Here is a 22,891-nt window from a genome sequence, read left to right as displayed (position 1 = left end):
AAACTCAATCCCACTTAAAAAATAATTTAGACACAAAATGCTCTTTAATTGCTATATAGCTTCCACGTTCAGGCTATTTAAACAGGTAACCTCATATAACAGTTAGATCCCATCTAACTGAAGTATTTATTGCTTTATAACAGAAGTAACATATTCTATACACAACTTCTGCCCAGCCTGTGTTTCATTTTCTCCTTTTACCTCTGTCACAAATGACTCTGTGTGTGTGTGTGTGTGTGTGTGTGTGTGTGTACACTGTAACTAGTTTACCAAGAAAGGAATCTATTTGCTCATTCTTGCACTAAACTGCTAACAAAAAAAACATGTCTAGTAAATGCTTAGTAACATATTTTCAATTATTTATTCTTAGTGCCCGGATACTTGCCACTTGAATATCTCTCTGGAGTTCTAAATACTGAGAAGATTTAGAACAGAGTTACTGGGTTGCAAAGCCAGCCGTGGAGCCATGAGGAAGGAGAAGGCCTCTGTATCCACAGTCAGAAGCCACCTTATCTCTCCCGGCATAGGGACTGCGAGGAGGATCAGCATCCAGGACAGTGTGGGGACCCTTGCTGTACTGTCGATTGGCCTGACAGGGAAACTCTGGTAGCCTCGGCTAACGTGAGCTTGTTTTTCTTTACTACTCCAGCCTTTAAAAATGATGTGTGCTCTCTGAGCTAAGAGCAACTAGTCTCCACAAAATAAAACAAATAAAAAACAATATACTAAGCATTTCTCTTCAGATGCTTATCAGCTTTTATTGTATTGACATGTATCGCTTTCTTCCATGTTTATTACACATGGTTCATTGGTTCTTTTCATCCCTCCTTGCTTCCAGCCTTAAATCAGTGAGTGCCAGGTGCAACACTGCTGCTTTTTTCCCAACTGCTGCTCATTAGAGGTCCCATCCCCATGGTATTAGACTTTGATCCTAGATGTCAGCCAGTGGTTAACAAGAGTTTACATTTTAGAAAATTAATCTCACTAAACTACAACCATTGGCAAAACAAACTTTTCAACTAAAGTGATGTAAGTGGTTCCCCCTTTGATTTACTCGTGTGTTATGCCTCTGCCCTTGGCATAGCCTCAAGAAGGTAGAAACGCACTCACCAAATAGTTGGATGGGTGTAAATGGTATAGTCTGAGAAAGCCTCATTAAATTGTTCCTTTCAATGGCTGCAAACAAAGACAGAGTAACTGTTTTTTAGTATGCATCGGTGGGCTGAATCCACAGCAAGCCTCCACACATCAATATATTCTTATAGAGATCAACCAAAGGACTTGAGTGCATGCATATGGGCCTAGCCAGTGGCCATGGACAACAGGGGGGTGGGGGCATTGGTAGGGAAGGTGTTGGGATGGGAATGGGGGGGATAAGGACAATTATGTGAGACCATAATCAATAAAATTAATTAATTAATTAATGATATATATAAATATATAGAGATACACTTATAATGCTGAAGTATTTCATTTTCAAGACCCATAATATTTACCTTTATCAAAAATATTATATAGTACTTCAAGTATGCCTTAAACAGGATATCCCCATCTTAAGAACAAATGGTATGATAATATATAACATGGTCTGTGGGAGGGCTATCACCTCCACCCTCCTGAACACCAAATCACACATTAGTTCAGACAAATATAAAACTTGCTTTTAAAGCTCATTTTAACCTGAGGTCTTCAATCCCTGCTTTTTCTTTTCCGGAGCAAATCTAATGCACAGTGGACTGTGGGGACATCTACTGTTGGCTTTGCACAGTTCACCTTTTTTTTTCCCAGAGAGAGCTGGAGACCAATTTTAATTAGAAGCAAGTGGTCTGCATTTTCCTGTTAAGAGCCATATCCTAACAGATTAAAATAGGAGTTACCAGTATTCCTCAGCAGAGACTTTCTTAAGTTGACAACTAGTCAAAATGAGGGTCTACAGCTGAGCTGAAAGACTCCGTGATAAGGCCTGGAATGTGGAGTCTGGAATCCATCAAAGCACTATTCACCAAGAAGGGGGATTTGAGGAAAGGCAGTCTAGTGCTGGACCCCAAACGTAAGACCTTGATATAATAAGAATAACGGTAATTATCACACCATTACACTCTCACTCATGTACCAAGCTTTAGGTTGTGTAAAAAGCTTGCCCATTATTATCTCAGTGCTGCAAGCAATGATGCCCAAAAGACCACCCAATGGCACAAACCCTGTTGATTGTTAACACTGCTTTGCATTTTTAGTGTTTCCCTCTTAATTCTCAACTAGCCCATTTGGCAGATTTTTCCCCAGGAAGGTCAAATACAATGATTCCCACTTTGAAATAAAGACAACTGAAGCACTGTGAAGTTGGTATGTTGCTTAAGAGAGTTAAGAGACTTGACCTCTTACTTAATAACATCCTTGTAAGGTGTCTCTGTTGAACTTACTCTGCGGCATTGGCATTCATTCAGTGGTTACGTTCACTGAGGGTATAAAACCCTCCCTCCAAGAGCTAGTCTCAGGCCTCTTTCCTAATCCAAAATTTGGAGAACTCTGCCTCTGGGCTGGCTTTGAGTTTATAAGGAATTTGTCAATCTCAAGATCATCTTTTTCTTTCGCAATATGAGCTTGCCAATACACGGAAAAAAAATTTTTTCAAAAATTTTTTTAAAATCCAAATTCTCTTAAATCTTGTTGTCCATGTCAATGGCAAGGTAAGAAATCTAAATGTTCTTCCCATCAGAGCAAACAACTCTTTGAGTTGGGAACCATATTGATGCTATAAATTTGTACACAGGTACAAATGCAAAATCACAGATGTTTAGCTCCGTTGACATGTGGCTGTGCATGTGCATCCTACCTGAATAATGATGGTGAGGCTCTTGAGGGCTTTTTAAGGAGGCTGAGATTTCTGAAATTATAGAGAAGATTGGCATTTTAATTACTTGGTTGGAGATAAATACATGCTCCTGAATATATTGCCTTCAAAGTTATTATTGAACAAGTTAATCAGAATGGCTTCTCGGTATTCGAAAAGATTGCCTAATACCCTTTAACCACATTATTGTGCATGGTATCCTGACAGCTTCCAATCATCAATGCAATATTTCCAAACATATTTATATAGGGAATTGAAGAAAGACAGGTAATATTAGCCTCAAAGATGTATTTCCTCTGAACCAATAATACCTCTGGGTTGCAGAAGGCACTCAGCTGCCCATCACACTTCACGACATCCCAGAAGCACAATTCTCTGAGCTCCCTACCAAGATGCAGTACCCATATAAAGACATTATTAATATCAAGTTATTAGCAGACTACTTCCATGACCTAAAATGACAACAAAATGATGAAAATGCATTATGAGGTATAAGCAGAAACAAAGAAGTGGGTGGAGAATATGACACGAGGGATCTGTTGGTTACAGAAGGACTGTGTGCTGGGAACACCTCCTGCAAGTTTAACTGGTTCTCTATTATGTGCTCAAGTCCTAAATTACAAGCCTCCAGAGAAATCCTTTGCAACAGTTTTGCCATTTCATAAAATCAAAATTAAAGTGGAGAACTTCAGTCTCATGGTGATAGTTGCTTTATACCTAGTAGAGTATGCAGCATAATGAGCCCAATTTCATAGATCTCTCCGGCTCCTTGTTGCTGGATAAGGAAAGGAACAAAAATCCCTTCCTTTGGGGGTGCTTGGTAAAAAAGTAGGATCAGCAGAAAAGACTCTTTATTTCCAATCTCATGTAATAATAATAAATAATAGCATGTAATACTAGATGTGACAGGTGTGAATAAGATGTGTCTCTCACCCTAGAGAAAAGCAAATATGAAATAGTGGGAGAGAAAGACATGTGAAACATAATCACAATACATCTTGCTAAGTTATATAATAGAGGTGACTACAGAAGCTTATGGAAACTTTACGGACAAATAATATGAAATACTTTAAAGAGTATGGTCATCTAAGTCTGATAAAGCTGAGTTTCAATCTGGCTTTACCACTGAAGGAGCCATGATATCTTGACTCAGTACATATTTTTTGAACACCCTACTATGTACCAAACACTGGTCTATGCTCAAGTGGAATTATATTAATGAACACAGATGAAGACTTAGGCTACAGTCTAGTAAAGAAAAATAGAAAATAAACTAACAAGTAAATATATATTCTATATAGTGTTTTACATATACACTGAGTGGCCAGATTATTATGATCTCTGAACGCATAATAATCTGGCCACTCAGCGTATATCAAATTAAAGGTTTAGGAAGTATGGGGGATAGGAAGTTTACTATTTTACACAGGCTAGACCTCTTTGATAAGCTGAAATTTGAACATAGGCCTAAAGAAAGAGAGGGGAAGAGTCACATGGATAAATGAAAAGCATTCCAGGCAGAGGTAACAGCAAGTGCAAACGCCCAAGGCAGGGCCATGCTTGCTGTGTGAAGGAAGAGAAGTGTGGCCCCAGTGGACTATGTGGAGAGGAAATGAGGTTGGAGTATTGGAGGAAGAGGAGCAGATCAATAGGCCCTTGTCGACTGGATTTGGCTTTTACAGAGTGAGATGAAACACCATTTCAACAAAAGAGTGACTCAACTTTACTTGCAGGTTAGAAGGGTTATTCTGGCTGCTCTCTGGAAGCAGACAGAGACCAGTAGTTTGGAGGCCATCCTGTAAACCAGGGAAGAGATGAAGAGTGCTGTGTGGAGGTAGTAAAGTGATCAGATTCTTTGAAGGACTTATTGATGGGTTAGACACGGAGACGTGAGAAAATGGGAGATAAGTAAGATGATAAGACTTTGGCCTCTGCAATCAGATGGATGGAGTTACTATTTCCTCAGATGGAGGAGAAGATAGCAGAGCATTTTGCTTACAGTGCCTTCTAGACACCACGTGCAGGTGGTTAATGGGTGGGTGGTCATATTCTCCATGGCAGAAATATTGAGTGAAACGGCTCATGCACATGAGCCTGGAAACTGAGACTGGAACCAGGCTGTTAAGATCACAAGGAAGACTACACAATTTGCAGCCTATCCTGTAGGGGGTAAAGGAAAGCATAGAAGCAATGCTTTATGGCTCAGAAAGATAATTCCAGTAGGAATGTGGTCAAGTTTAAAGAGAGAAAACAACCACGATACTAGCACAATATCAAGGGCAAAATAAAGTACATGCTTTTTATTTAGGAAAATAAACGTTGGAGGCTTGAAGGCAGGAGCAGTGGCAGAGCAAAACAGACGGCTTCTACAGACGGAGGTGGAGGTAACAGAGTTAGAGGACAGTTGAAAGCTAAGAGCAGTGGTGTGGAAGGGCACAGTAAATGCTGAGGTTTACAGCTTTGGTGAAGGAAGAGGAGGCTATTAGAGGGACCAAAAGTCAGACAACAGAGAAAACAAAGATATAGAAAAACAGCCAGGGAAGAGTAGCCTCCAGGAAACTTAGGAGATGGATAAAACGGTCAACATAAATGCCACTGTTTCGATGAGGACTAAAAGGAGGTCATGTGGCTTAGCAGTTAGCACGGGACAGCAGTAGAGTGGTGGGCACAGACGCCACGGGCTGATGAGCAAATGTTAATACTGTTTCCACCCATCTGGAGGGGAGGAAAAGGAGTGGCAGCTTGAAAGCTATGTAAAATCAAGAACATGATCATTTTCTTCTTTTGTATAGAAAATGACTTAAATTTATTTGTAGGTAAAGGAGAAGGAATCGACTATAAAGGGGTACTGAAAACCCAATAAGTAGAATGAAACAAGACCACAGGAGAGGAAGACACCCAATCTGCATCAAGGTATCAAGAATATTTGAAAAAGAACTCAGAGAGTGGGGTGACATTTAAAGTTAGCTATTGAGAGTGGCTTTACCAGGGAGTTTTCTCACATGGCAGCCCTACTTAGCCAGTTGGATGAAAGTCCTAATGAAAACATGAAGGAAAGGCATCCACATTTAATCCTATGAATAGCTCTTAATGAGCAACGTGTGAAAAAGTAACAGTGGTCGAGCAGTCTAAATGAGCTCCGTGGTTTTACCCTCACTCACAGAGAAAACTGGAAAATCACAGTTAAAAACAGGTGATTCTAAACTAGACATCAGTCCTGATGTATCTGGAAAAAGACATTCAACTTTCTACTTTTATGCTGAACTTTCTATTTTGCATATTAGGCAAGTCATAGATAGAATTTCAAGAACTACAGAAATCTGAAAAGAAGAGTAAATCTCATCACTGATAAGACAAAAAAATAAAATATTTAAATAAAAAAACTTACTGCCAACTCCATTTGAACTTCTCAATCTGTTGAAAAATTAAAAGTTGTTTAGACAATGCTTTACATTTTTCAGTGATCAAAGGAAGGAGAAGTATGTGAAACAGTAACAATATAGAGTCTATACATATATATGTACTAAAGGCCTGGTGCACGAAATTCATGCACTCGGGAGGGGGAGGGGGAGGGACCTCAGTCTGGCCTGTGCCCTCTCGCAGTCCGGGAGCCCTCCAGTAATTTCCAACTGATGGCCTACTAAGTCCTCAGTCGGACATCCTTAGCACTTCCACAGAGACAGAAGAGGTTCCCGCTACCGCTGCTGTGATCGCCAGCCGTGAGTCCAGCTTCTGGCTGGGCAGCACTCCCGCTGTGGGAGGGTACTGACCACCAGGTGGCAGCTCCTGCATTGAGTGTCTGCCCCCTGGTCATCAGTGCACATCATAGTGAGCAGTTGAGCATCCTTAGCATATCATTAGCATATTACACTTTAATTGGTTGAATGGCCAACCGGACAACTGGACACTTAGCATATTAGGCTTTTATTATATAGGATGTATGTGTGTATATATTTCATTGACAGGAAAGTTCAGTTACCTTTGACCCCTATCTTTATCAACAGAGAAATACTTTAAATATTCATGTAATTCATCTACTATGTAGGACCTAAGCTAACTGAAAAGCAGTGTTGGTTTTTCGTTTTAATTAGCTATGATCACACAACATATATAAGATTAACTGTGTTTGTGTTGTTCTGGATCAATTGTACTAAAAGGTCCCTGAACTATGCAAAGCAGATGCCTACAAATGAGTCTGTGAATATCTCCAGACAAGCCTACAAATCAGTTTCATTAGCCCACGTGGCCCCTAAATGTTCACAGGCTGAAATTAGCTTTAAATTGTTACTTGCCCTGCTCAAGTGCACAAGTGGCCATGGGAAAGTCTGAGTAAATGCATTTAAAGAATATCTCCCGTATGTGAAGTCCTTGGGGGGGAAAGCACAATTACAATTATTGTTTAATTTCATGCTGCAATAACCCACTACTCTGCATGCGCACAAACTATTGAACCTCTGGGAGAAGAAAGTTACGTGTGCTTTGCATCTAGAGGCAGGCTTGCACAGAGACCTTGACGATAGGAGCTCCAGCAGAAAAGGTAATCTCTGATGGAGCTGGCTTCTTCCTGAAAATCACATCCCACCTGCTTGATAGCAGCTGGCCCTTTGTGGAATAGATGGTTTTGAATTCTGCTTCTATGGCTGTATGGATAGTGAATTTGGTGATATGTCTGGAAAAGCCCAGAAAACACTACAAATAAAATAGAATAATCTTGGCTCGTTTCATTTTAAAATTTTATTTCTCTGACTAAATAAAATTTCAGGATTCTCAAATCGACAACCAGGTGTCTATCACCCCTCCCCTTCTCCACCTCCCTGATCTTTCTTGCTCTCTGTCTCTGTATTTCTCAAATTTGCTGCCTTGACAAACACTTTAAGATTCTAATGAGAAGCCAAAAAAAAATAAAAAATAAAAAAAAATAAAAATATCAACCTCATAAGCAAAAAAGAAAAAAAATGTTTAAACAAGTAAAGAAAAAAAGCATAATCAGATCTTTAGTTTCAGTCTTTTTCTTTAGGCAAGACAGCTTCATTTCTACTCTTTAATGTAAATCCCACAATCTTACCTATCAGAAAAGATGTGGTACTCATTATTCCATGTGTGCTTTTTGACATGAAAAAGAAAAATGGTTAATTTGCTGTGGTATCAGGTGCTACCTTATCATCTTAAGAGGCAATGAGACGAGACCTTGTTGCCAGACATGGGAAAACATGGAGAACAAATGATTTTCATTTGTTGCTATCAAAAGAAAAATACTGTCATTGGACAAACACTATTTTTCTCCTTTTCTGACCAAATTAAGCCTGTGTTCCCAATATGGTTAAAAATAAAAACAGAAGCCAAAGATGCTAAAGACAGACATTTAGAAATACTCACAGGGAGTTCCTATTGAGGTTGGTGCTCCAGGAATTCCACAAAGAGTTTTTACTCAGATCCTGAGCAGAAGGGAAAGGTTATTATATGTTCACCCAACATTTTCTTACCCCACGCTTCCAGGAATATGCTTGCAAAGCACATTGCTTGAAAATTATAATCCTTCCCCACTTCCTATAGCTCATTATTTATCTTTTACTTAACATACTAGACCTAGGCTAGAAAGATGCATAATGTTAGCACAAAATCTAAGTAACTCAATCTGCTGATGGACTTCAACAGAATGAAATTACTTTTATGGTGACAGCAAAGAGAAAATGTAATATATAAAGGTTTTTACAGAAATGAGAGTGAAGCCCAGCTGGTGTGGGGTCAGTGGTTGAATGTCAACCTATGAACCATGTGGTCACAGTTCGGTTCCCTCTCTAGGCCAAGTTGTAAGCTCTATCACCAGTCAGGGGCAAGCGAGAGGTAGCTGACCAATTCTCTCTCATCCTTGATATTTCTCTCTCTCTCCCCCTCTCCTTTCCTCTCTGAAATCAATAAAAATATATTTTAAAGGAAACTAATATTATTTTTTTAAAAAAGAGAAATGAGAGTGAACATATAAAATCAAGAAGAAATGAAGGTCAACATTGACAGGAAACATCTTCTTGATCATTACATCATTATGTCCTATCATCAGTAGACTTTTGTTTCAGTTGATTGTTTAGAATAACTTTACCCTGAAATCATCTCATTCTTTTTCCTATTCTAATTCAACTATTATTTCTTGAAATTTAGGACACTCCAGCTATTACTCCAGGCATTTCCATTAGTGTTATTTTTGTCATCCACTACAATAATCTCATTAGCCCCATTTTAGAGATTCAGCTCCCAAAGTTCAGAGGTTAACAGATATATATAACTTTGAAACCTAGAAGTGGCAGAACCAGGATTGGACAGGGCAGACAGATCTCTGCTTCTAATTACCTATCAAAACCTTTTACTATCAAAACCTTTCACAGCCTGGCTATGGCTCAGTGGTTGATCATCTACCTATGAACCAGGAAGTCACGGTTGGATTCCTGGTCAGAGCAGATGCCTAGGTTGCGGGCTCGATTCCCAGTGTGAGACATGCAGGAGGCAGCCAACCAATGATTCTCTCTCATCATTGATGTTTCTCTCTCTCTCTCCCTCCCCCCTCCTCTCTGAAATCAATAAAAGTATATTTAAAAATAAAACCTTTCACAGGTTATATTCCTTCAAAACCATCTCAGGCTGTTAGTATACATTCATACAGGTAATGTACATAGTTCTCACAATAGAGATAATATGCAAACCAAACCAAAATTAGATTTCTTGGGATAGCTAACTAGATCACACTTCCCACATGGGAAGTAAAGCAAGCACATGCTGTGGATGGTAAAGAAAAAAGACGAGCCCTAACTCGTTTGGCTCAGTGGATAGAGCAACAGCCTGCAGACTCAAGGGTCCCAGGTTCAATTCCAGTCAAGGGCATGTACCTTGGTTGCGGGCACATCCCCAGTAGGGAGTGTGCAGGAGGCAGCTGATCAATGTTTCTTTCTCATAGATGTTTCTAACTCTCTATCCTTCTCCCTTCCTCTCTGTAAAAAAATCAATAAAATATATATATTTTTAAAAGAAAACAGACCACAAACGAGGAGAGCCTCAGTATTGCAGAAACACGGAGGGCCCTTTACCCTGCAATGCCCAATCCCCTCCAGCACATCTGCAGAGGTTTGCTCAGCCTGTCTGACTAACCACATGGAGTGAGGAACCTAGGACTTCCGTAAATAAACCATCCCATCCTTGGAAAGCTCCACTTGCTAAAAACTCCTCCTCGAATTGGGCTGAACTTCGTCTCCCAGTAACTTCTATATGTTGATTCTACCTTAGGGGTGTCGAACTCAATCAGAGAAGGGGCCAAAATCTAAAATCCAGCCTAAATCGCGGGCCGAATGGTTTACTGAACAGTCATAAACTGACAATGTCATAAACTGACAGCGGAGTGCAGTGATGACAGCGCGGTTCGGGCCACATTGCAAGGCCTGGCGGGCTGGATTTGGCCGGCGGGCTGGATTTGGCTCGCGGGCCTTGTGTTTGACACATGTGTTCTACCTGGTAAAAGCGTACTGAAAAGAGTTTGAAAAATTCCCAAGTTCTTTCTCTTTCGTGCCCAAAATGCACAGGATAAATGATTGGGTGAATAGGCAAATTACATAAAGAAGAACAAGCAAAGCATAAAATGTGGGGGTGGGAGAAAAAACTGGGCAGATATTCAAAGCAAAGATTTCAGGGTAATGCACAGGAGCCAATGAAGGGACAAAAAGATAAAGCAGACACACAGTCAAGGAGTTATGTTGTGTGCATGAATGTTTTCTTACAACGTGTCACGGGAGAGCTCTTACCTCCGGAGACTGCTTTAGATAATCACTGACTTGTACAGCATGCCGCTCTGTTCCTTTAGTTTTTGTTTTCTGGTATATGTTAGGTTCTAGACCTTGTTAAGAAGGAGGGGGAAAAAATTAGAGAATACATGAAAATGTGTTGCTTTCACACAGAAAGATCTGAACAGAGTGTATTCATCTAAATGTGAATACAGCTTTTTTTCTCTTTTCAACGAGTTTTAGAAAGATTCTTTTGTCCTTATTTTTCTCAAGTGGTTAAAAGCTATATATCCTATTTCTATTCTTCAATAGTTACCTTGACATTTATAACACTTATACTTATCTATTAAGTCAAAAACTTAATTTATCTATAACCTGCTGAGCCTATAAAACATGCCTTCTGTATATTTTTTACACTCGCGCCTACACCCTACCATCCATGCTTTATTTTAAATATGTGAAATTTTAGTTCCAAATGGTTGGGAATCCTTCCTTAACAACTGTAGCATCATAGTGGGCTATGTAAAAATTAAAATAAATAAATAAAAATGCCGGCAAATGGATTTAATTTTTAGACTTTTCTTTAAAAAGATGATGAGAATTAGTAGTAATATTTATACCTGATACCTACAGAGTCCGTGGCATACAGCAGTTGGATTAAATCTGGGCATAATACTTATTAAGAGTTCCTAACTAAACATAGGAAGTAATAGTTGTATTTTTTTAATGATTTTGTGCTGAAAGAAAGAAGTATATAAGACATACGAAAAATCACAAAATTTCATATATGTTTGTCAAAATGTAAAACTATGATAATTATGGTTGTAATTAGAGTATTACAATTAAAATAAAATATCTATAGGAAAAGCTAAAAAGTATACTTTTTCATTCCATTGTTAATCTCCTCAGAACTTTTATTTAAAGAGAGCTAACTGACAGGGCATCTCCCTACCCTCAAAGTTATTTATTTTTAAATTAACTCAATTTAGGCAGTTTCCAAAAATTGAAGATTCTCAACTCACGATATGCTTCAAATTACTATATTGTATACCTAAAACTAATACAATGTTGTATGTCAACTAGAGGCCCGGTGCATGAAATTCAAGCACTGGAGGGGTTGGCAGGGGGGTTGTCCTTCAGCCCAGTCTGCACCATCTCCAATCTGGGACCCCTCATGGGATATTTGACTGCTGGTTTAGGCCAGATCCCCCAACTGCCCTCCCCTTCTGGCCTGGTGATCACTAACTGCCCTCCCCTACCAGCCTGGTTGCCCCTAACTGCCCTCCCCTGCTGGCCTAATAATCCACAACTTCCCTCCCTGCCGGCCATCTTGTGGTGGTGACCTTGTGACCACATGGGGGTGGCCATCTTGTGTGAGGGCATGACAGTCAATTTGCATGTTACCTCTTTATTATAAAGGATTATATTTCAATTTTAAAAATAACTTAAATAAGGATGATATATACTAACCTAAAAATCAGATAACTGATTAAAATATGTAATAGATATTAAATATACATTAATAAAATGAATACATTTATAGTTAGTCCTAGAATCAAATATTTAGGTATGAGATTGATTTATTCAAATTATGGGCTCTAATAAGCTGTGTGATTTAAGGCAAGATAATTAAGCTCTCAAGCCATGTCTGTAAATTGAGGTTGTTCTGAATAATTTAATTTCTAATGTCTTTTTCCACTTAGAGCCCTCTTGATTCACAGTGATTTAACAGAAAATTGAGTATTTTTAAAAATATAAATCAGAGTTTCTCAACTTTGACATTGACATTTTGGGCCAGATAATTACTTGCTAGGGGTGAGACTGCCCATTGTAGGATGTTTAGCAGCATTCCTGGCCACTACCCCTTGGTTAAAAACTATCCTATATAATAAAAGGCTAATATGCAAATTGTCCCCTTGACCGGGAGTTCAAGGGGAGTTCGACCAGGGCGAAGGGCCAACTGCCCAAAGCCCCTCCCACTGACTAGCCCAAATTCATACATTAGGCCTCTAGTCAACTATAAAAGCAAGCTTAAAGAAACTTTAAAGAAGCTTAATATAGATTTCAATATAATGTCTAATTATACCTTAAGTTTGGTATTTCAAATAATTTTATTTTTTTTAGTTTCTTTATTGATTATGGTATCACATAATTGTCCTCATCCCCCTATTCCCTTTCCAAACCCCTCCCCATGTATGCTCATCCCCTGTTGTCTATGACCACTGGTTAGGCTTATATGCATGCACACAAGTCCTTTGGTTGATCTCTCAAATAATTTTAAATCTTCATGAGTTCTTACATAGTCCTTTCTATTTAAAAAATAGTAAATTATCTTGTTATCTAATGCAAGAAGTTCAAAGTTCTGATCACTGCTCTCAGTTCTGTTCATAGTCTGTCCTCATCTTACCAATCTAGGCTTATTTCACATTGTATGCCAGTCTTCATTTCTAGCTGGCTGACCCATCTTCTATCCTCACACACAACAGACATATTAAACTTAAGGGATACTTGCCCACAGAATGAACATTATTTGTGGACAGTTGTAAATAACCAAGTACAACTCAATCCACTGAGCTCTGTGTAAGTGTCCAAGTCAATGTCACACGAGCCTTAAGACTATAAAATTAGACAACCCCTGCCCACAAATCAGACTAAATGAACACTGAATAAAACAACTATCTAAATCCTAATTTTTCTTTTCTAGACTCATTAAACACATAGAAATTTTGTTCCTTTCATAAAGATTAAAAACAGAAAAGAGCATTTTTTCCCAAACGGTGTTGCCACCCTTTCATTCACTCATCTCCACTTGAAAGAACATCAGGGGCCACCCGTGGTCGATAGATCACAGCTTAAGGAGACTCTACCAGAGATCTGGGGATCCAAGAGGGCAGACTGTTACATACCTATCTGACTAAACTTGGACACCGTCAGCCAGTTCCTGCTGCATGCCTCTTCTTTGGAGATGTTACTTTCTCCTGGTTCTGAATTGGATTGGTCACCTTGAAAACAGGCATCGATTGTTATGACCTGGAGAGAAGGATACTCATTGGAACACAGTGACATTAATCTGAAAACATTGAGTCATATTAATAGAGGGGCCCTGGTGAAGCATTGGCTGCACATTAGAATAACCAGGAAGCTCTCGCTCCCATCACTCATGCTGACAGTTCACGAGCATCAGGTGACTCTCCTATTAGCAGAATGAGGGTGGGAAGCAGGGCTTCTCAAACGTAAGTGTGCATCAGAATCGCCCAGGACTGTGTTAAACCATAGATCACTGGGTCCCACCCGCTGGAACTGTGATTCAATAGGGGGAGGGAAAATGTGAATTTCTCATAAGTTTCCACACTGCTAGGAGACCACAATTTGAGAACCACTGGTATAGAGGAAAAAGAAACAAACAAGGCTGGGATCCAAAAAAACGTGTGTTGGAATTCTAGCTCTGCCACTTAGAAACTACATAAACTTGGGCAAATTATTTAATGTCTATGAGCCCCATCCCCTTTACCATTAAAATAATAGGTAGTCGATAATAACGGTGATCTATGTATTTCCCAAGAGCAGAGAAGAAAATGGAGAAAACTAATAAACTACAAAGCAATAAGCAAATGCATGTTATTAATACTTGAACTCAGTTATAATTCCTCGTTGAAATCTGGCCATTTTTAACTTTTGCAAAAAATAAATCTACTTAAATTCTTATGTCATGGGATTTTAGCAACTCGTAGCATTTCCCCAGAGTCTTTTTAGCAAGTTAATCTCTCCATCTAAAAGGTAATTCCACATCATTTTCTCAATATTTATATTTTTGCTTCTGATTCCCAAAAGAACAGAAATGCTTTATTAAAAAAAAAAAAAAAAAATGCATTAAGCCCAAGCTGGTTTGGCTCAATGGCTAGTGCATCGGCCTGCAGATTGAAGGTTTCAGGGTTCGATTCCGGTCAAGGGCATGTACCACTGTTTCAGGTTCCTCCCAGCCCGGGCTCTGGTTGGGTCTTGTGCAGGAGGCAACCAATCAATGTGTTTCTCTCACATCAATCTCTCTCTCTGTCTTTCCCTCTCTCATACACTCTCTAAAAATTAATGAAAAATATCCTCAGGTGAGGATTTAAAAAATGCATCAAAATCACGGGGATATAAAGTACACATAAGGAATACAGTCAGTAATATTTTAAAAACTATATACGGTGCCCAGTGGGTACTGGAAATATCAGCGGGAAATATATGATTGTCTAACCACTATGCAGTACACAAATACAAAATAATAGTGAATGTAAACTATAATTGAAAATAAAATGTTAAAAAATTAAAAGTTAGACATAATACTTAAAATGCATTGAGATTATTATTTTTAAAAATATATGTGGAATAGAAAAGTAAAGCAAGACATTAAAACCATGAAAGGTGAAGTCCTATAGAATAGCTAACTCAGATCTAAGGCTTCCAAATAATAAATAAGAAGAGTCACTAAATGAAAATAAAGAATTTGTATGATAGCTAAACCACTTATTGTATGAAATTTTATAGCATTAACTGCCTATATTAGAAAAGAAGTCTCAAATCAATAACCAAAGTTTCTTCCTTAACAAACTACAAAAAAAAGCAAATTAAACCCAAAGTAAACAGAACAGAGGATAATAATAAAGATAAGAGCAGAAATCAATGAACTAGAATCCAGAGAAAAATCAGTGAAAATAAGAGTTGGTTCTTTAAAAAGATCAATAAAACATAAACTGTAGCCAAATTGATCATAAGACAAAAAAGGAAAACTCAAATTTAAAATATCAGGAATGAGACAAGTGATGTCACTACAGATCCCATAGACAGTAAAGGATAATAATATTATAAACACTTTATGCCAATAAATTCAACAACTTAGGTGAAATGGACAGATTCCTTGAAAGATACAAAGTAAATCTTTCAACTTAATAACAACCCAACTTTTTTAAATGGACAAAAGGTTTGAACAAGCATGTCACCCCAAAAAAATATGGATGGTCAATAAGCCCACGAAATGATACCTATTGCTACATCACTATGGGATGCAGATGAAACCACCATTAGAGGTCACTACCCACCCACTGATAAAGCTAAAATTGAAAGGACTGCACACACTAAAGATTGGTGAGGATGTGGATTGCTGGGATGCTCATGAAGTATTGCTCAGACTGGTGGGAATGTAAAATGATGCAACCATTTAGAAAGCAGTTTGGAAGTATCTTCTATAACAACTGCTTACCATATGATTCTGACATTCCACTCCTAAACGTTTATGGGAGAGAAATTGAAGCACATAGCCTCACAAAGATTTGTGTGCAAATGTTCCCAACAGCTTTGTGTGGAACAGCCAAAAACTAAAAATGAGACAGATGTCAACATGTGAGCTAATGAATTATGGCGCATCCACTCAAATGACATATTTATATCTTCACGGTGTTATTTTGTGTATATGAAACTTTAGACAAAAGAGAAAACAAGCTAAGATTGGCTGCTATCTCAGTTGCCAAAAACATACACTGAGTGGCCAGTTTATTATGATCTCTGAACGCATAATAATCTGGCCACTCGTGTGTGTGTGTGTGTGTGTGTGTGTGTGTGTGTGTGTGTGTGTTTTAGAGACCCGGTGCATGAATTTGTGCATGGGTGGGGTCTCCAGCCTGGCCAAGGGGAGGGGACATGGGCAGTTGGCAGGCCTGCCTGCTGGTCGAACTCCTAGTCCAGAGGACAATTTGCATATTAGCCTTTTATTATGTAGGATATGCACCAAGTGGCCTGATTATTATGCGTTCAGAGATCATAACAATCTGACCACTCAGTGTACAAGGCACTTACAGGCACTTGGAGTCCTTGTGTTTTCTTCTTTTTCTTTGACGATCTTCTCTCCTTGGTTAGCATTTTTGCTTTGATCCATGCTGACTGTTCCATCGCTGAAGATCTTGAACAATCTGTGAGGGAAATGGTTTACACGACAAAGTTGAAAATAGTATGGGAACTATTTTGTTTTACTGGAAGGATGAAAGAATGGAGAGAATGAGAATGCAGGCAAAAGTCATAGACTTTTTAAAAATAGTAGCAATGCAAAGAATTTACAGTTTTGTTTTGTTTTGTTTATGTCTTACTTGTAACCTTACAGGTCTTCAGTTTCTCCTCCTTGTGTGTTCTCAAACTCTGACTCCGAAAGAAGGGCCTGTCTCTGCGGAGAGGATTGATCCAAAAGGATGTGTTTGGCTGGAGTCTTGGTCCCACCTCTGAGCAATCGCTATGCTGGGCCCATCCTGTTGAGGTATCAGGGAGGGATCTGCACAAGATCTGCCTCTGGCATTGTCCACTCTCATTAGAGTTACTGGTACCCGTAGAGGCCAACCAGGTTTGCCGGTTTTTATTGATGCTAAACACACCAGTTTCATCACCTTCCGAAAATGCCCAGTTCACATATCCACCTCCACTTCGCACGCTCTCAGCTTTCATGGGTGCAGGGGTGCAAATCCAAGTGTTTAGAACTTTCTCTCCCCTGCCTTGTCTGGCTGGTATGTGAACGATTGGCTCATGCGTATGCTCCTTGTGTTCAGCCACTGAGCTCTGGGCTGGGACAACTGGGGTCTGCCAAGTCCGATGAACAGGGACTCCATTCTGGGTGGCCTGTTCAGGTGCCAGCACACCTGTACCCACGTCCACCGGTGATCTGGACAGAAGCAAGTCAGCTTCTGCAGAAGAAGGAACTTGCTTTAGATGAGAAGGGGCCAGAAGAAAGTGGCCATGCTTTGGGTGGGCTTGCCTGTCAAGGCAACAAGCACCTGTACTGTTTTCCATTTCTTGCTCTTCCTGGTCATCTCTTACATTTGAAGTCTCTCTGCGACGGTCTGCAATCACAGCAAGGGGTCCCCTCTGCACTCTGGAGAGATGCTGGCTTCTGGCCAGGCTCCGCAGCAGAGAAGGCGGCATGCTGTAATACTGGTATTTTTTCTCCCCAGGCATCTCCATGCTGCTTAGAACCTCTGCACAGATGACATTGCTCCAGCTGTGGGGGAGCTTTCTGCAAGTAGGAAGCTTTCTGTTGGCCAGGAGAGCCTCATCCTCTTGCAAAGTGTCAACCGCAGAAAGGACGTTTAGAGTGTCCACTGTCAGGGCAGAGAGGTCCTGCAGGTGTCCCACCTGGCTGTCCAAAGACAGTAAGGAGTCCTTTATAAAAGATACCTTTTCATTCATTTCTTTCAGTTGGAAGTACATCTCCGTAACCCTAATGGTGAAGGGAGGGAGAAAGCCGATAGACACATTAAACCAGTGGGAATTTATTGGCCTTATTCTCTTCATGTCCTTTCATCCTCAGCCTAAGCTGCTTTTCCAAGTTAGGTGTGTCTTCTGCCATCTTCCATCTCCAATATATCCTCTCATTCCAGGGGGTCTCACCCACTCCTGTAGTTCCCACTATCACCCCAATAAAGAAAAATAACAAATCTACACTGGCCATTATTTCTAATATTTCAGAATAATATGTTCAGCTTCCTGTTATCTCTTCAATCATATCACCACTCAGCCCACTTGTAATAATTTATATATTCATTAATTTATATGACAAACATTTGGATGTCTCCCATTGGTAAGCACTATGCTATTTTGGTAAGGAAAGGATATCCTGAGGAAGAAACCAGAATGACAGCAACAGCATCAATAATCAAATATGCAATTAGAAAAAAAAATGTTTTATAGATATTTTTAAAAATCCAAATCTATATCTCAAATTGGTTTCCCAGGTTTCAAACAAACCCTACTTTAAGAGACCTACATCAGAGAAAACCTGAGGCAATTTTTAAAATATTATTTTGAATACGTAAACCCAACATCATGATGACCGGCCAATGATTCATGTCAAAGCAACACAAGACATCTACTGCAAGTAGAGTCTAATTAAATGTAACAACTAATTTCATTTAGGCAGACAGAGAAAATGTTGGTTAATATTTATCTGTGTATATCTCGGTGTGGGGATGGGTTTGGTTTTGTGTCCTCCTGAAAGATAGATGTTGAGCCCTAACCCCCAGTACTCCCAGAGTGTGACCTTATTTGGAAATAGAGTCTTTATGGAGGTGATCAAGTTAAAATGAGACCACTAGGGTGGCCCTAAGTCAAGATGACCAGGGTCCTTGGAAAAAGGAGAAATGTGGACACAGAGAGAAGATTATTTAAAGATACACAGGGGGAAGGCTGACCTGTGGCTGGGATGATGCATCTACAAAACCAAACCAAGGACACCAACGATTCCCAGCAAACCAGCAGCTAGAAGAGGTAAGGAAGGACTCTCCCTGGAGCCCTTGGAAAAAGCATGGACTTCTAACCTCCAGAACTGTGAGACAATAAATTTCTGTCCTTGTGAGACCCCCAGTTTTGGTACTTTGTTATGGCAACCTTGGGAAACTAACATGGTTGTCTAAGCTTAACAAGGAATATCATAAATTATAAAATATATATTTGGTTACATAAACAACTTATACATAAAAATATAAAATTTAAAACAAAAAAAATAAGTTAGAAATTATTCTAACAAATATGATGAGGTGTCTGTATTCCTTAATAAATCAAAACTTTTACAAATTGTTGTAGAAAAATATTTTACAAGGACTCTAAAGAACATGAACAGACAATTTCCAAAAGATAAAAAAATAAGGAAACATAGTAAAATATTCAACTGCATTAGGTAAGCAGACAAGGATGCAACATTGGGGCATTCAATTAGGAAACATATATAAAGAATTTCACTATGCTAAAGTACACAGATATTCTTTACATTGTGAGATAAAATATTATGAAGCCATTAAAAATCAAACTTATATTGTTGATAATTTCTTTTAGCTATTTCTAACAGTAGAGTTAAAGATGTAGATGTTAGTTATGTTCTGCAGTATACACTTTTAAGTGTGGTATGAAAAACTTTGTAAGTAGAGAAAATAAAAGTTAGGGGAGGATCCAAGATGGCTGCTCGGGTAGACACCCAGCCGCAGCAGCTCACAACAATTTCAATGGAATACAACTAAAATGTAGAGTGGACATTGCCCAGAGCTACAGGTAGTCGACTGACTGAAAACTCTACAATAAGAAGGAGGGAAAAAACCAGAAGGAAAATCAGAGGAGCTGAAAAAAAGCCTAAGGTACGGAGACATGCTGCGCACTCGCACATACGCGCGCGTGCGCGGAGAGGTCGCAGCCGAGAGGAGGAGAGGGCTGGGTGCTGCCTGGCATTCCCTAGCAGGAAGGAAATAGCCTGGGCTGAATCCCCGAACTGGCAGCGCTGAGCCCCAAGTTATGGGCCAGACCCTGGGGACCCAGGCTCCGGCAGGGGGAGACGGGGCTGTGAAGTGGAATTCCGGGGGATGGCGAAAGGCGGGGGCCCCGGAGTCGCGCACGTGTCGCGCAGAGGACTGAATGTTGACTCTGATGCTGGATTACCCTAGGCCTAGCCGGAAGAAACAAAGCCTCAGGCGGTGGCGCTGAGCCTCAGTCCAGACCGCCCGGAACTCCAGGTCTGGGCCAGTCCCTGGGGACCCAGGCTCAGGCAGGGGGAGACCGGGCTGTGAGGTGGAGTCCTGGGAGCGCGGCGAAAGGCCAAGCCCCAGGAGTCGCGCACACTGCGCGCAGAGGACAGTCTGTTGACTCTGATCCTGGACTCCCCTAATGGGAGGGAGAAAGAAAGTTCCAGTCCGGAGGAATGCGACGAGGAGCAGGAGCCCCTGCCGGACACCGACCAGCCGGGCGCCAGCAAGGAGCCGGGCGACGGGGCCCCCGGGGGGGGGGGGGGGGGGTGCCCCTGAGCCTTCGACTGCTGAGCGCGGGCAACGGAGCCAAGGACAGGGGCTGCTTCCTGGGCGGCGCCGACCCCGGTAACAGGCTGAAGCAGCACAGGAGCCTGCGGAGAACAAAGAGGTGCCACAGGCCAACCTGCTGAGCTCCCAGGACAAGGAGGAAGAAACCAAAGAAGTTCTTAATGTGAAGAAATCAAGTGAGAGCAAATGATAGTAAAATTACTTAAGAAAGAATACAAAGAAGATCTTGAAAAATCAAAGACTAAGTCAGAACTCAACGCACCAGCCAACATTGCAACATAAATGTGCTGTTTTTTTAAAAAAAAAAAGAAAAAAAAAGAGAAAAAAGGGACAGAATGTTGGAACAGTGGCGACCAGGCCTAGAGTGGCCAGGCACAAGGCAGTGGCAGCTGGGCCCAGAGCAGCAGTGGCCAGGCCCCAGAGCAGCAGCAGCCAGAACAAGAGCATCAACGGCCAGCACTGGAGCAGCCAGACCTGGGGCAGTGGCAGCCAGGTCTGAGGCAGAGGCGGCCAAGCCCAGGGTGGCCAGTCCAGGAACACCCAAACATGGAGTGGCCGGGGCCGGAGAAGCTGGGCCCAGAGCAGCCGGGTTGGGAGCAGCCAGGCCCAGAACAGCAGTAGCCAAGCATGGAGCATCCAGGCTGGGAGCGGCCAGGCTCGGAGCAGCCGGGTCGGGTGCGGCCAGGCCCGGAGCAGCGGCTGCCAGGCTGGGAGCGGCCAGGCCCGGAGCAGCTGGGTCTGGTGCGGCCAGGCCCGGAACAGTGGCTGCCAGGCTAGGAGCGGCCAGGCCCGGAGCAGCGGCTGCCAGGCTGGGAGCAGCCAGGCCCGGAGCAACAGCTGCCAGGCTGGGAGCGGCCAGGCCCGGAGCAGCCGGGTCTGGTGTGGCCTGGCCCGGAGCAGCGGCTGCCAGGCTGGTAGTGGCCAGGCCCGGAGCAGCCGGGTCTTGTGCGGCCAGGCCCGGAGCAGCGGCTGCCAGGCTGGGAGCGGCCAGGCCCAGAGCAACGGCTGCCAGGCTGGGAGCGGCCAGGCCCGGAGCAGCCGGGTCTGGTGCGGCCAGGCCCGGAGCAGCGGCTGCCAGGCTGGGAGCGGCCAGGACCGGAGCAGCCGGGTCTGGTGCGGCCAGGCCCGGAGCAGCGGCTGCCAGGCTGGGAGCGGCCAGGCCCGGAGCAGCGGCTGCCAGGCTGGGAGCAGCCAGGCCCAGAGCAACAGCTGCCAGGCTGGGAGCGGCCAGGCCCGGAGCAGCCGGGTCTGGTGTGGCCTGGCCCGGAGCAGCGGCTGCCAGGCTGGTAGTGGCCAGGCCCGGAGCAGCCGGGTCTTGTGCGGCCAGGCCTGGAGCAGCGGCTGCCAGGCTGGGAGCGGCCAGGCCCAGAGCAACAGCTGCCAGGCTGGGAGCGGCCAGGCCCGGAGCAGCTGGGTCTGGTGCGGCCAGGCCCGGAGCAGCGGCTGCCAGGCTGGGAGCGGCCAGGCCCGGAGCAGCCGGGTCTGGTGTGGCCAGGCCCGGAGCAATGGCTGCCAGGCTGGGAGTGGCCAGGCCAGGAGCAGTGGCTGCCAGGCTGGGAGCGGCCAGGCCCGGAGCAGCAGCTGCCAGGCTGGGAGCAGCCAGGCCCGGAGCAGCCGGGTCTGGTGCGGCCAGGCCCGGAGCAGCGGCTGCCAGGCTGGGAGCGGCCAGGCCCGGAGCAGCCGGGTCTGGTGCGGCCAGGCCCGGAGCAATGGCTGCCAGGCTGGGAGTGGCCAGGCCAGGAGCAGTGGCTGCCAGGCTGGGAGCGGCCAGGCCCGGAGCAGCAGCTGCCAGGCTGGGAGCAGCCAGGCCCGGAGCAGCCGGGTCGGGTGCGGCCAGGCCAGGAGCAGCAGCTGCCAGGCTGGGAGCAGCCAGGCCTGGAGCAGCAGCTGCCGGGCTGGGAGCGGCCAGGCCCGGAGCAGCCGGGTCTGGTGCGGCCAGGCCTGGAGCAGCGGCTGACAGGCTGGGAGCGGCCAGGCCCGGAGCGGCCGGGACCTGAGCAACCGGGCCCAGAGCAGCCGGGTCAGGTGCGGCCAGGCCTGTAGCAGCAACAGCCAAGTCCAGAGCAACTAGGTCGGGAGCGGCAGTGACCAGACCCGGAGCAGCTGGTTGTGGAACGAACCAGAGCAACAGAGGCCAGGCCCGGAGCAGCCAGGCCCGAAACAGCTCACTCCTCGCCTGTCCCTGCCCACGGCTGCCTCTCAGACATGGCTGGAAACTTTTGCGGGAACTTGAGGGTCTGCTGAATCAAGTGATGAAGGCTTAGATCTGGATGTGTTGAGTTAGTATAGCGCTGGGGTGTTAATCTGTGAGTGCCTTGGGTGGGGCCTGGATGAGGCTGGTTGACCTATTTGGAACTGTCTTTTGTGTGAAATGTATCATTGGGCATGTGGAGGTATTATTGATATGAGAAAATGCTAAGTAACAGATTTACTATCTGAAAAGGGATTTACTATCGGGG

At 42.9% G+C, this 22,891-nt stretch overlaps 1 protein-coding gene across 2 annotated transcripts in view; it reads right to left on the bottom strand.

Moving 5' to 3' along the window:
• The window catches only part of TRPM6 (transient receptor potential cation channel subfamily M member 6), a 126,853-nt gene that overhangs the window by 16,965 nt on the left and 86,997 nt on the right, over nt 1-22,891 (bottom strand). Inside the window, exons 26-33 of one of the 2 annotated variants that reach the window (XM_084899444.1) lie at nt 16,737-17,854; nt 16,450-16,562; nt 13,521-13,644; nt 10,636-10,727; nt 8,228-8,286; nt 6,240-6,265; nt 2,834-2,884; nt 1,111-1,176 (exon numbers count right to left, since the gene is read on the bottom strand). In XM_084899444.1, coding sequence (XP_084755570.1) covers nt 1,111-1,176; nt 2,834-2,884; nt 6,240-6,265; nt 8,228-8,286; nt 10,636-10,727; nt 13,521-13,644; nt 16,450-16,562; nt 16,737-17,854 — 1,649 coding nt within the window. The remainder of the gene's footprint in view (nt 1-1,110; nt 1,177-2,833; nt 2,885-6,239; nt 6,266-8,227; nt 8,287-10,635; nt 10,728-13,520; nt 13,645-16,449; nt 16,563-16,736; nt 17,855-22,891) is intronic. The other variant, XM_084899445.1, reaches the window with a different exon arrangement.

The sequence above is a fragment of the Pipistrellus hanaki genome, assembly GCF_964339955.1.
Source record: "Pipistrellus hanaki genome assembly, chromosome: 11".
Taxonomy (NCBI): domain Eukaryota; kingdom Metazoa; phylum Chordata; class Mammalia; order Chiroptera; family Vespertilionidae; genus Pipistrellus; species Pipistrellus hanaki.
The sequence above is the reverse complement of the archived record's forward strand: the minus strand, read 5'-3'. Positions and strand labels throughout refer to the sequence as shown.